This window comes from Zonotrichia albicollis, chromosome 15 (assembly GCF_047830755.1).
Source record: "Zonotrichia albicollis isolate bZonAlb1 chromosome 15, bZonAlb1.hap1, whole genome shotgun sequence".
NCBI classification, from domain to species: Eukaryota; Metazoa; Chordata; class Aves; order Passeriformes; family Passerellidae; genus Zonotrichia; species Zonotrichia albicollis.
The window spans coordinates 11,285,087-11,299,516 of NC_133833.1; the positions used below are offsets into that span (position 1 = coordinate 11,285,087).

The 14,430-nt window shown below is 38.7% G+C and overlaps 1 protein-coding gene across 3 annotated transcripts in view; it reads right to left on the reverse strand.

The window, feature by feature from the left end:
- Positions 1-14,430, reverse strand: part of GABRB2 (gamma-aminobutyric acid type A receptor subunit beta2) — a 135,930-nt gene that overhangs the window by 10,285 nt on the left and 111,215 nt on the right. For all 3 annotated transcript variants that reach the window (XM_074552344.1, XM_074552343.1, XM_074552345.1), the window contains exons 8-10: positions 14,228-14,365; positions 12,911-13,063; positions 9,490-9,734 (exon numbers count right to left, since the gene is read on the reverse strand). In XM_074552344.1, the coding sequence (XP_074408445.1) occupies positions 9,490-9,734; positions 12,911-13,063; positions 14,228-14,365 (536 nt within the window). The remainder of the gene's footprint in view (positions 1-9,489; positions 9,735-12,910; positions 13,064-14,227; positions 14,366-14,430) is intronic.

Consider the following 14,430-nt stretch of genomic DNA (forward strand, 5'->3'; position numbering starts at 1 on the left):
ACTTGTTCAAACCTCTGCACAGAATCCAATAAGCTTGAAGTTTACATCAATGTCTTCTCAAATACAATTTTCAGCAACAATATTTTTACTACTGAGACATTTAGGAGGAAGCACAGGAAGGTGATCTGGGAAGAAGATGTCTGGGGTAGCAATTAACAACAGCTTAAATCCTGTTTCACAAAAACCAAGGTGTTGGACAGTCCTGATTTTTAGCAATACTACTCTGATTAAGTTATTGCTATTTCTTTTTTAAAATATCATCCCATTTAAGAGAATACAATTAATTTTCTTGAAGATAATATAAATGAAGAACACATCAGCAAGAATCTGCATCTCAAGCTGCTCACTTCCATCTGTGACAAAATCAAATTTTCATCAAGCCTTTATAACAATCATAAGTCTCCCATTACGGTGTCTTACAAAATACAATTTAGCAGATACATCTAGCATCAAAAATCTACTACAGAAACAGAGCAAAACTGGTTATATAAGAAAGTGTTGTGAAAGATATAAAAAAATGCATCGAACACACAATTATCACCACAACTTTCAAAATTTCAAGGGTATAATTTGGATATAGCTATGGTTTTGAAATATGAAATAGATGGTAAAAATAAGGTTTTTAAGTTGCTCCTCTAGAACAGCATCTGTAAAATATACTAAAAACGTTATTTTTCTTGTTTGAAGCCAAATATAATGTGCAAAGAACTGCACAGCACATCCTTGTCATGAGAGTGGGTGGGCTGAATGGCAGTCTACCAGTTCCATCCGTCTGACCATGATATACTCACTTGTCAACAGATTCAGAGATTCAGGCTTGTGGTTTTGGGGAACACATAATTCTTGGGCCCAGGCCAAAGACAAACATGTTCAGAGACAGCAAGAGGTCCAAGGATAAAACTCTGGAGAGAAACTGCAACTAATTCAACAACAATAACAAAACTAAAAGAAAATTCCCGAGATCCTTCTATGGAAAAATCACCAAGAAGATTTTTGTTACAAAGAAAAGAAAGATGAATTTCTAACATTTCATTAAAAATGTCCAAATTAAAAAAGATCTAGGAAAGTATTTCAGTTCATTGCTGATTTAGAAGCCTGAAACAGAGACAGTTCCACAGCTGTAGATAGTGCAAGGCTCAGAGGACTAGTCCTGACAATATTAAAATGAAAAGTCTTCTGCTTTAAAATTATGAAAAAAAAAAAAACCCAAATCTGACTAAATTAAAATGTGTTGTGTTTCAGCAAATCAATTCACCAAATTTCCCTAGCCAGACACACCTTCTGGACTGCAGGTACATAGATTTCTTCTACTTCACTGTACATAATTTGTCTTTTTTGTGTCTTATTTTTTTCAAAACTTGATCTAATTACCTAAACTGCACTAAGGGATTCTTTTATGAACTAAAAATTGTGTTCTGCTCAGGGTCACAGGCTGTAGATGCAGTACAAAAGCAAAGAGGAGAATGTGCTTTAAACAAGTGTACCAGCACCGGTCTTACATTAATTAAATATGGCATTCAAAGGAGTGCAACTGGGGAAAAAAGCCTCACGCAGCTGCCTTGACCTTTATTCAGATGTCATGTGGAATACCAGCACAGATCGTGGAAAATCACCTTCTGACTGCTTCTGCAAAGTGCTGTGAGCCAAAACAGGAACCTCCTCAAATTTCACTCCTATCCAAGCTCTGGTTTGATAAAACCTGCAGAGGCTGCCCAGACACCCTGTGCATTGCTGACTGCTTCATGTGCAACTTGTTCCCTGAGAATGCATGAACGGAAATTTAGGAGAAAGGGCAAGCCTTTATAATCCATCCCTACTTTGTTCCATGTCCTTCAATAAACTGCTGTGGAATGAATACCTTCTGATCCTGGATCAACAATCAGTCCTTGTGCAGCTTTACCTGTACTGCAAACAAAAGGAAAACTCTCCCTGGAGAAAAAGAGGATGAATTGTTTCCCTGACATCTGGACAGTGGCAGCATTAGCTCCTGCAATGTAGAGCAGTAAGGATTTGAGACTGAAATTTTAAGAACTTCCTGTTGCCTTAGTGTTTTAATATCCTGTTCAGTTTATTAACTGAGTCTGTGTCTATAACCAGTATAAAAATCCTCTTTTTACCAAAAGCTTTTACATCTTGTAATGTTATATACACTTGCATGTTATATATGCTTACTCATGTTTTATACTAGAAGTACCTCTAGTCCTTAGGGTATAAAGTGCCATTCTATGTAATATGTACTGACTGGTTTTAGGTAGCTTTGCAATACTTTCTTCTCCCTGAAGATGCATTATATGATTTCTTCAGATAGAAATGAACAAATATTGCTATGAACTGAAAAGGCCAGTGGCAAGCCAGCAGCAAATCAGTGGGGAAATAAAGGCATTAGCCAAGCCTAATTGTTTTGGAGCACTGCTTTGGAGCAAGGTCTATTATCTCAGGCCTACAGCCCTGCTAATGCATCTTCACACCACAGCCTGAAAATTGAAGAGAGTGACCTTGTCTGTTTGCAGTGCACTGAAAGCCATCACAAGCTGCAAAAAGCCACAGGTACAGACCAGAGCATTCCCTTTGGCTCAGGTTAACACACTCCATCTAATTCACCCTTCCTTTTCTAGAGACATCTATGGATATGACAGGTTTAAAAAAAATACAAGGCTCTTCCAGTTATTCTCTTGTAAAGTGGTGAAAAGAAGTTTGGGAGCTGTCATGGGAAATGTCAGGTAGCACAGCAGCACCTGAACTGACTGTGCCATTTCCAAGTGTGCTGCTGGAACAGAGGACACTTCTGGCACAATGGACTAGACAGTTCTCAGTGTCCCTGCTCCAAGAGCCCCCTTACATTAGACAGTGAATCTGAAAATGGGCATCTGGGGAATGAGGATGCAGTGGGAGCCCCATTTCCTTGCTAGATTACAAACTGCCAGTCCATCTTTAGCCCACCAGTGTAGTTGAAATAATTAGATGTAGTCACTTGTGAAACAGGTGATTGCATGCTCTTATTTCTCTCAAAGCTCTCATAATGCAATGGAGCTCCCTTAGACTGAAAGATCTGAGGAAAGCTACTAAACCAGCCCAGCTAAACTCAGACTCCTTTCCTGAGTCAAAAAGCTGTAGGGAAAAAAATAGCAGCTGAGACAACTTGAAGGGGAAGAAAGTTACCAAGTGTTTCTGAGGGCAGGTTAAGTTTCTATTTGTCATTGGTTTGCCATCTCACCTCCTTTAGCACCCCTGTGCTAATCCAGATTTAACAACAGTGGGCCAGGAGGGCAATGAATTGCAAAGATACCTTATTTGTTTAAACCCTCTTACCTTCCTAAGCCCTTCATTAACTTTTTGAGAACACTTCTATTGTATTCAAATCTATTAAGATGTGTTTAAAGTCATTGTCATATTGACATTCCATGTTCTCGGTAGCCAAATTTTGGATTGGAAAAATGCCAGTAGTCTGGCAGCTTCCCTTGTTCATGGTTTGCACTATGAGCAGCAATGCACTGTCCCTTTCAGGTGTGCTGACTTTGTATTACCTTATGTAATAGAAAGAGGTCTGAGTAAAGAATTACTCATTGTTTTAAAAAGGAACCTTATCTAAACATGCAGAGGTTAGCAATGTCACTTCACATTTATTTACAGAAAACGACTGAATAAATCTGCATAAACAGTTTTACAAAGCATTGCATAATACGCTGACATTTTTCCCCTCTTTCCCAGAGGGAAATTGCTGTGTTACTGCTCACAATAACCAAGTATGATTGCAAAATTAAAGGTAGTTTTATTTATGTGACTTATGTTATCATGTACTTCAGGTATATTGCCTGTGCATTGGAGCATTCTCTGTGCTTTAAGCTTAGTTGGAAGCAAGTAGACTTTAGTCATTACTGCAATTGCATGCAATCCAAAACCACATTCAGTGATGTATTTACATGTATTTTACATTATGCAAAATGTAATGATGCTTCTGTGAAGTAGCAAATAAAATTATTTGGAAGAACATAGCTAAGAAATTCTATGTATGGAATGTTAATTTGCTAACTCTTATAAACCTAGATGATTGAACTATAAAGAAAAAAATTAAATAACATAGAAATAACTTAAACACTACCTGAGTGACATATCAGTAAGAATTAGAAGGAGTAGAAATGGAAGAAAGGTGCACTAAATCATTATGTGTTAATGCCTCTGTAAGGTTTGATATCCGAGTTGAAAAAAGGAAGTATCATATCCTGTTTGTGGGTAATGTCCGAGTGAGGCAACAACAGTGATGTTGAAAAAAAGACTGACCAGGACCTCCTTAAAGAGACAGATCTGTAGCTCTTCCTTTAATGAGAGTCTTCCTGCAGAAGTGCTCCCTATACTCACAGTGAGTACCATCTCTGCTGCTGTGGAAGAGGATGGCACAGAGCTGCTTTTCCATGGGAATCACTCTTGTCAAACATCCCGATGGCAAAGGCACTTCTTTACAGAGGAAGAAGAGTCAGCCTTTCATTTACCATGGTCTTTAAAGTGACAGTCCTGGTTTTACCACTCTAACGAAGGTTTTCTGATCTATCCAGAATAACAAATAGAGATTTAATTGATATTGAAAAGCATTTTCACCCTACTTACATCTCAAGAGTAGTCAATTCATGCACACAGTAGTTTGGATCAAATGGGTCAGATGAGTAACTGTAGAAAAAACAGCAGTAGAATCCAATAGACAAATCAGCAGCTTATGCAGCTGGCTGACAGGAAATTTAGTAACACAGGAAAACATATGGAAAATATAGAACTTGGCAGGTGATCAGACAGCAAATGTCTAGAAGATATATCAGACTCATCACAATGGTCAGCATCAGCAAGCCCATCTAAATCAGAGTTCCAAGATGGAAACATCCAAGGTAAAATTATTGGAAACAACAAATTAAGAGGACATTTAAAAATTAACCAAAAACAACTTGGCTCCTAGATTCTGGAAAAAATTTAAGGGGAATAAATCAGCTCTGAGAGAGAACCAAGAAACTCATTATCTGAGCTCTCATAAGAGAAATGAAACTTATTAAAATGGCTGGGGGTCTGCCTAAGACATCATTTGCAGCTGTACCAGGCTCTAAACTGGAATTGTGGTAAGGTGAGTCATCTTCTTGGAGACAAAGCCAAACTTCACAGGGAGAAAATGTGAAAACATTTTTGACAGTGGCTTGTTTCCCCTCCCCTAGCCCCCTTCTATCCCAAAAGGAAACAAGAAAAAAAAATCACAATGGAATGAAAAACAGGGTCACAGAGGCTTCTAGCCCAAATCTTTCTAGATCATTTGTATGACGAGATATGATTTATGGATTTCAGTAAAGCCTTTGGTACATTATTTTAAAATAGAAGGGATAACATGTCCCAGATAAATGTATAATTACCCACAGGAAGACAGGTGCATGATATTGGGAAGTCAGAGGCAGGAATTTGCCCTGTACTTTAATGTATCTTCATCATCTTGAAGAAGCACAGACAATATTAGCATAAAGAGTCATGAAATGCAAAGGACCAAAAGGACACCGATGACCATCAACATTCTTAAACAAAACATTTCACAGAATAAAAAGGCATAGCAATGGTCTAGAGTATATATATCGTACTTTATGACATGCTAGGTCCTCAAGCAGACATAGGACAGTCTCAGTGTACCTATCCTTGTGTACACTTGCAGTACTTTGCCAATCAGAACAGAAGAGACTAAGAAACTTGAGACCTCCAAGGCAAGAAAGGCATTTCAAGACATGAGATGAAAAACTTGAAAAGAGAGGTGAGGAAATTATGTGAATGCTATCTCAAATAAATGAAGGAGTAAGTACTCTTCTAGAGTAAGAAGAAAGGCAGTGATTTACCTACAAGCAACAATATGATTGTTTACAGAAAGAAGAACTAGTCTTGACAAGACAAAAGATGATGAGTTAGACTAAAGGAACAAACTGCTAAATGCAGCTCGAGAAGTTTCAAGAGTGAAATGATGATACTCACAGCCATTTTTATCTGAACTCACTGCAAAGAAAATCAAGTAAGTCCTGTATGATTTAACAAATGTGTGGCAATGTATCTGCTGGTAACTGAGTCTGAGTTTTATGTTTTTTAAATTTCTACATGATTTTACTACTCAGATTACAGTATCCAAGAAGCAAATCAAGATACAGGCCCAATTCCTTCCCTACCCTTCCATTATCACAAACAGGATCAAATAATCATTGAAAATGGAGTGTATCTTCTGTGATGATTCAGACTAGATATATGGAAGAACATTTTTAAATGAGAGTGATGAAACAGCAGAAGAGGCTGCCCAGAGAGGTGGTGGATGCCCCATCCCTGGAAACAGGGATCCAAGGTCACAGTGGATGGCGCCCTAAGCAACCTGATCTAGCTGGAAATGGCCCTGCTCATTAAAACGAGGTTGGAGTAGGTGACCTTTAAAGGTCCCTTCCGACTCAGACTATTCCAGGACTTAAAAATAAAAGACAGAAGAAACCCCAAACTACCAGATTTTGCACATGATAAGAATATGATGTGAAATTTAAAGAAAGATGTGGCCACAGTTTCATCTGGAATAACCCTGGGGAAGCTCTGCAGCCAGCCTGATGAAGTTCACCCAAATGGAAAAAACAAGGACACCTGAGTCACCAAATCTCCAAGAGATTAAAATGGATTCAGCAGATACCACAGCCATGGAAATAAAGCTCCCATTGCACACTGTGTTGTAGGTTCCCTAGTATCTTCTGAATAACACCAAGCAAAAATAGAGAGATTACCAATGCCTGTGTCCACCCTGGATCTGTCCATGGAAGAGAATTCAACAGCATAACGGGAGCATGAATTAACTTCTCCTTTGATTTTGCAAGCAGAGTTGTGGATGAGAGGACCAGTCAGTACTTCTCCTCTCACCACATTCGGCTGATTGAGAGTTTTACGAGACTGTTACTAAATAAGAGTGTTGGAATTGCAAGAAAACCATTACAGATTTTCTGGTATCTAAAACAGAAGCAGAGATACTGCACTACAAACAGCAGTTCCAATAACTATTTATCCACCTCTTTTACAGTGTCAATGCTGAATGCAGCAACAGAAGTTTTGTGTAGAAGTTTTCATCCTTATATTTTGAGGTTTATTCCTCATGGCATCAATCTTCTCTTGTATAGTATCCGATTCTTATGAATTCATAATATTGCACAAAGTGATTCAAGAGGAATCTAGTAATATCACAAAAGAACATTCATACCTTGCAAAATCAGTCCTTCCCTATTGGAGCCTAGTTAAAGACAGAGTCTTTGTGTGATCCCATTTCCAAAATATGTTGATTTTTACGAAAAAACTGTTTATGAACTAATTTCAGCAGTTTGGACCCCTTTTTGATTCTTTTAAATGAAAATAATTACATAATATTTGTCTCTCTTTAATAGATAAAATATTCAGGTCCATTAAATATTAATATGTTTTCTCGCTGCTGGTCAAACAACACGAACAGCTGTCAGCTCCTTTCCTTCTCCCCAGAGCAGTCTGTGCAGCAGGACAAGTTCTCTGATCCTCTCCTGTTTGATTCCCTGCCTATTGCTTAAAGGATTGCAGACCTGATCACCAGATCAGAGATGATCTGGGTACCAGAGCAGAACTGACAGAGACTGTTAGCCATGCTGGCCTAGAGCATTAACTGAAAGGCTCACTATGACAAAAATACAATACAAATAATGTAAGATTGTTCCTTGTGTTCCACAGCATACCTTGTGTCAATCCAGTAAGCTGGTAGAGCTCTGCAACAGTTATTGAAATTCATTTACTCTGCCTAGTGAATTGGATTAACACACCAGCTATGCTTTCAAATTCTGCTTCATGATCAGCAGTTTGTCACTGGGCTTTGGCTATTCTGTTACACAGCTGAAAGGCCTATTGTATGAACAAGAATGTTGAAAACACCACAAGTGAACCAAAGCATACAAAAATATACCTCAGCTATTGGTGGCGCTCTGACACCTATGGATCTTAAATTTCCATTGATGTTAGAGGAAACACTTCAGGTAAATGCAAGTTTAATCTTGCAAAATTACTTACAGGGTAGTTTATAGCACCTTAAAAGTGAAATTTAATCTAAAAAAAAGAAAAAAAAACCCTAAGAGTTTAAATAAAAACTCACAGAGTTTTTCATTGCTGAAAAATCACCAATAGAAATAAAAACATGTTACAGTGTCTTCATGAACTTTATAAGGCTAAAAGGTGATATATGGTAATATAATATCAAAATTAAACTCATCATTGTGAGTATGCCTTTATTCATTAAAATATGTTTCTCTCCAATCAAAAAGAAAAAAAAAATGGATGAGCTATGAACCATGATGATTTAACTCTCCTTCTTAAAAGACTATAAACTATAACCTGTAAAATGATTTTGTGCTATCAATATGTGATGGATTTTTGGAATAAAAAGTTCTTCTGTCTGCAGACCCACTATGTGTGTAGAGGTTCTGTACAAACATTAGAAATTTCACTATTAGAGCTGTATGAAACTTAAGTTTCCAATTGACAAATAATCCCTTGCTTTTTTCTAATGCAGATTTTTTTTTTTAAGATTTTGACTTTAATTTTTTCTCTTTGGACTGTCATGATGAATTACAACTCAAAGAGCTTCCCCTGACAAAAAACAATCCCACAACCCTCTCATCCCTCCAAAAAGCCCCCAAACCCCCAAAGATAATTCAACCTTATTTAACTTTGCAACTTTGCGTGTGTGTGAAAGTTTACACATTTTAGACTGAGAATATTTTTGCATTCAGCACAGATTTGCCACGGTGTGAAATTCATTCCAAAATGGTCAAAGTGATAAATTACAAGTGCTTTATGATAAGTGCCCCATTTTCATTAAGCATAATGGATACTTTTCCCAGAAGTGTGTATCTTGGCAAATACCTTTTCTGCCTCAATTCTCCATCCCTAGGGGGCCACTTTGAGATTCAAATTTAAGTACACAGCACATTGATGGTTTATTTCTGAGAAGCTCCCCATTTAGTCAATAGTATTCTGGCCCATTAGACATTGAAAATATGCAAACTTCTCAAACTTTAAACACTTCTGTGGCAAATATCTCTTATCCAGCTCATCTGAAAGATTTATGAAAGGAGGTTAAATTTAGATTTTAGTTCCAGTGTTCCATACAGCTCTTACTAGAATATACAGCCATCATTTTGGATTTATTCCTTTGGAAACAGGTTGTACATATTCAAGTCTACATTCTGACTAAGAAAACATCTCTCAGTAAAACTTCACTGACTGCATGCTTTAGAAACAAGACATTCAGCCTCCCAGGCTGGAGGGCAGCATTCACTGCTGAGGTGCCTAAGTACACTGCTCTGCAGAGCTAAGACAAGGTCATCACAATTCCACTCCACTCAATTTCTACAAGAAATTACATTTTAAAGCACTGTCTGACACAAGTGAGAGCCTGTCTTCCTGGGAAAATGCTAAAAATGTATCCCCATTACAGTTTACCTTATTGACATCCATTCTCAACTTCTCATTGTTGGCACTGGCAGCTTTTTCTGCTGCTTTCTTTTGACGCTGAGGTCCCCTGCCAAAGAAGATGTAGTTGACCAATGCATACTCCAGCAGAGCCATGAAAACGAAGACAAAACATCCCATAAGGTACATATCAATGGCTTTCACATAGGGAATTTTGGGAAGAGTCTCTCGAAGATGGGTGTTAATTGTTGTCATTGTGAGCACAGTTGTGATTCCTGGAAAAAAATAATTGAGAAATCTAGTGATTGAAATAATATTTATTTATTTTCTAGAATAATAATTTATATTATTCAAATTATGGAGTTGAAAAATACTTTTTTTCCCCTGGTGGACAAAAGATATCTCTAACCATTCTACATATTAACAGAATCCCAGAAAGGTTTGGGTTGGAAGGGCTCCTCAAAACCATCCAGTACCATGGGCAGGGAACCTTCCACTAGACCAGGCTGCTCACAACCCCATCCACCCTGGCCTTGAATGCTTCCAGAGACAGGGATCCCCCAAATCCAGGCAACATATCCACTGTGACACTACACTCACAGAGAATAATTTCTTCCTAAGATCTAATCTAAATCCTCAGTACTCAGCTGTCATTTTATAGGAATTCCCCTTTGTCCCAAGTCCCTCTCCAGCTCTCTGGGAGCACTTTTAGGCTCTCAAAGGTGCCCTAAGGTCCCCCTGGAGCCTTCTCTTCTTCAGGCTGAACAATTCCAACTCCCCTGTCTTCATAGAGGTGCTCCAGTCACACAATTATCTTTGTGACATTTCTCCAGCCTGTTAAGGCCCCTCTGGATGTCATCTCTTCCCTCCAGCATGTGGGCAGCACCACACAGCTCAGGAACTTGCTGAGGATGCCCTCAATCCCATTGTCCATGTTGCTGACAGAGATGTTAAGCAGCACAATCCCAACTTCTCACTGGTCTCCACTTGGATATGAAACTGTTGACTGCAACTATTTGAGTGCAACCATCCAGCCAATTCCTTATCCACTGAGTGGTCCATCCAACAAATCCATGACTCTTCAGTTTAGAGACAAGGATCTCATGGATAACAGTGTCAGATGCTTTGCACAAGTCCAGGTAGATGACATCAGTTGCTCTTCCCTCATCCCATCAGTGTTGGGACCCTGCTTTAGATGGCCACAGACTCTGTCAGGCACAACTTATCCTTAGTGAAGCCAGGCTGGCTCTCATCCATCACCTCCTTGGTTTCCATGTGCCTTAGACAGTTTCCAGGGGGATCTGCTCCATGACCTTGACAGGCACCAACATGAGACTGACAGTTCTGTAGTTCCCCAAGTCTTCTTTTTTCCCCCCTCTTAAAAAGGGGGCTTTGCTTCCACTTTTCTAGTCAGTGAGACTTCACCAGACTGCCGTGGCTTCTCAAACATAATGGACAGAATTTTAGCCAATTCATTTCCCAGTTCCCTCAGGCCCTGTGGATGCATCTCATCAGGTCCCATGGACTTTGTGCTTGGGATCCCCAGATTCCTTAGAGGGTCTCCAAGAAGATCCCTTAAGCAGGTGGATCTTCATTCTCCCAGTGCCAGCCTTTGCCTTCAGCAGCTTGGGCAATGTGTCTGGAGCACATTTCCATGAGAGCAAGGCATTAAAAAGGTGTTCAGTACCTCAGTCTTCTCCAGATCCTGGCTATCCAGGCCCCCTGTTTCCTTTCAGAGAGGACTCCCATTTTCCCTCATCATCTTTTAGCACTGATGTACCTATACAGAAGCTTTTCTCGTTGCCTTTGATGTCCCTGGACAGATTTAGTTTTGTCTCAGGGCTTTAGCTTACCTAACCTGATCCCTGGCTGCTCAGATATTTTTTTGTGCATTTTTCACAGGCTACCTGACCTTGCCACCACCCTCTGTAGGTTTCCTTTTTGTGTTTGAACGTTTTCAGGAACATCTTGTTCAGTCCTTATCTTGGACTTGGATTTTTTGCATAGCATAAAAAACATTACGTCTGTAATAAAAGGAGCTCAGTCAAGCAAACAGTAGTTGGATTCCATAAGTGTATTTTTAAACAGATAAACTGCAACCTTCTGTAATGAGTCTCAGCTAAAAATTACAGGCTACAGTTGCCTTATCTTGCTTTCCCCCAGCGTTTTTCAGGATGTCTGCAGTCTGAAATTCTTAAGGCAAAATGCTACACAGAAAGGTCTGGTAAACCTCAGATGTATTCTATAACATTAAAATGTCAAATTTTCAATGGCATCTTTTATGGGGTTTTACTTATTTTAGCTATACAAGAGCTGTACTGGCAGGAATCAGTCTGATTTTGACAAAACTTGGCAACAGATAATATTTATTTTTGGAACATGCTCCTTATGATGAGGGGCACAGAATAAACAGATACACATAGGACTAGTGATGAGATAGACAAATACTCTAGAGATTAATTAGGGAAACAGTTTTGCTTTTGGAACATAAGGTAACAGTAAGGAAAAAATAATCAGACTCCTGCAATAATTTAGGTTGGAAAAGACCTGTAAGTTCATTGAATGCAATTTTTAACTCAGAACTGCCACATCCACCACTAAACCGTGTCCCCAGGCACCAAATCTTCTAAATCCCTTCATGGATGGTAACTCCACCACTTCCCAGAACAACCTCTGCCAAGGCTAGAAACCCTAGAAACCTTTTTGGTGAAGAAATTTCCCCTAGGATCCAATCTAAACCTCCCCTGCCATAACACGAGGCCATTTCCTCTTGTTCTTTCACTTGGCAGAAGAGACCAACCCTCAGCTGGCTGCACCTCCCTGCCACGCCAGGGAGTTTTAGGGGGCAGGAAGGTCCCCCCTGAGCCTCCTTTTCTCCAGGCTGAGCTCCCCCAGCTGCTCCTCATCAGTTCTGTGCTCCAGACCCTTCCCCAGCTCTGCTGCCCTTCCCTGGAGACATCCCAGCCCCTCAATGTCTGTCCTGAATTGAGAAACCAGGAACTGGATTTGAGGCACTCCCTCAACATAAGGACAAGTGAGCTATACAAACCTGGTTAAACTTTATTTAATTCCTGAAAGGAAAAGCAATTTACAATCCATAACACAATGTTGAACGTGTATTCTGGACTGCTATGGGCAAAAGCAAACAAAGTGCCTTCTTTTCAAAGAAAAAACAAGCAGCAAAAGAACAACAGAATATGTTGAGACAATTAGGCTAATTTTGATTACAATGATTATAAAGTTAGCTAATTCAGACATTAAATCACTTTAATTTTTATTTAAATTCTGATGTTTAAATGCTGATTCATATAAGACAAAGCTTAACAACCCATACATTAAAAGATCTAACACATATATTTTTTAATTTCAAATCATGCACCATCCACTCAGCCAGAAGCTAGAAAAACCATTCAGCTAATGCACACTGCATGAGATGTGTAAAAATGCCTACCTAAAGCAACTCTTGCAGCTGAAGCATCATAATTAATCCAGAAGGAAACCCAGGACAGGATAGTGATCAGAATAGAAGGCATGTAGGTCTGCAGAATGAAGTAACCAATGTTTCTCTTAAGTTTAAAGCTGAGAGACAGCCTTGGGTAGGCACCTAAAAGAGAATATTTGGTATGGCCATAATTTATTTGTATAATGCCTGAAAACATTTTTCTTTTCTGTCATTTTTGTTTTATTCTTTCATTCAATGTAGAGTACACTCAGAGCTGAAAGATTCAGGATATTCAGCAGCAGAATTTCTAGCAAGAATTGGGATTAAATAATCTTTTATGCTAAGGGTACAAACATGTTCTAGTTGCTTATCTGCTGGTAATCATAACATTGAACAATCAACAGCTGAAACACAAATCAGAGCAGCAAAGCACAGAAATTCCTCTTCCCTGACAAACTCTCATTTGCCAGCTTCAGTGCGACCCTGATCCTAAACTTCTCTCCAAGGAATGCAACACTCCTCTTTTGTCACTGGACACCAGAAATATTGTAGTGCTTGAAACATTTGTTAATATGGGTGCCTAGAAATCACTCTTCAAGTCCCATTTCTGCTTGATTTTGAAGAATTTGCAATGTACAATCATTCTATAGTCCTTCCAAAGGTGATTTCTACCCATATCTGGACAGTGAGTTTTGAAGATAATTTTTTTAACACACCTAATGGGTTTCTCAAATAGGTAGAAAACATCTCCTAGTAGCAGCCCAATTCAACTCTTGCGTCTCTTGAACAATTTAATGTCATTGAAATATGTTAGGGCGTTTTTAATTATTATTCTTGTTATTTCATTAAATGCAATCTGATTTTCTGCTACTTCTCAGAAAGCATCTTTTCAGCCTTCAGAAAGTCATACAATTACTAGAATAGGCTAAACTGGAAATCCTGGAACAAGCATTTTAAAGATTTTATATTGAAGACAAAGTAATTAGTCTAACACATCTCCAAATTGGCAAAAGGAACATCCGAAAATATGGAGAAAAAGGTTCCTAAATATCCTACATGTTGGGGAACAGATGTGTATAAGTGGCTTAATAAGTTTTCATGGGTAAACAGAAAATACAGCTCATGTGATGAGCCTTAACATGACAAATTACATATGTTAATGAGTAGTGCCTTATACACTATGGAAGCTTTAATAAAAACCTCTGCTTTCCAAATTCACAGCTGCTCCTCTATTTTATTCCTATTTCTAAAAGTTTTTGCTCAACAGCACACTAAGAATGAATCCAGTTTTAAAAGAATTCCCCTTTTAGGTTCCCCTCCACAAACCTGTAGAGAAAACAACATTCTTGGTGATAAGCTTGTAGTCCACAATGGAGAACTGTGGCAGCTCGATCTTTGTCACTCCTGTGACTGCATTATCACCCCCACGCCAGTAAAACTCAATGTCATCTGTTGTATAGCCATCTATAAAAACAGGAACAAACAAGTGAGATACAAATCTCTTCTGACATCATGGGGAACAGTTAATT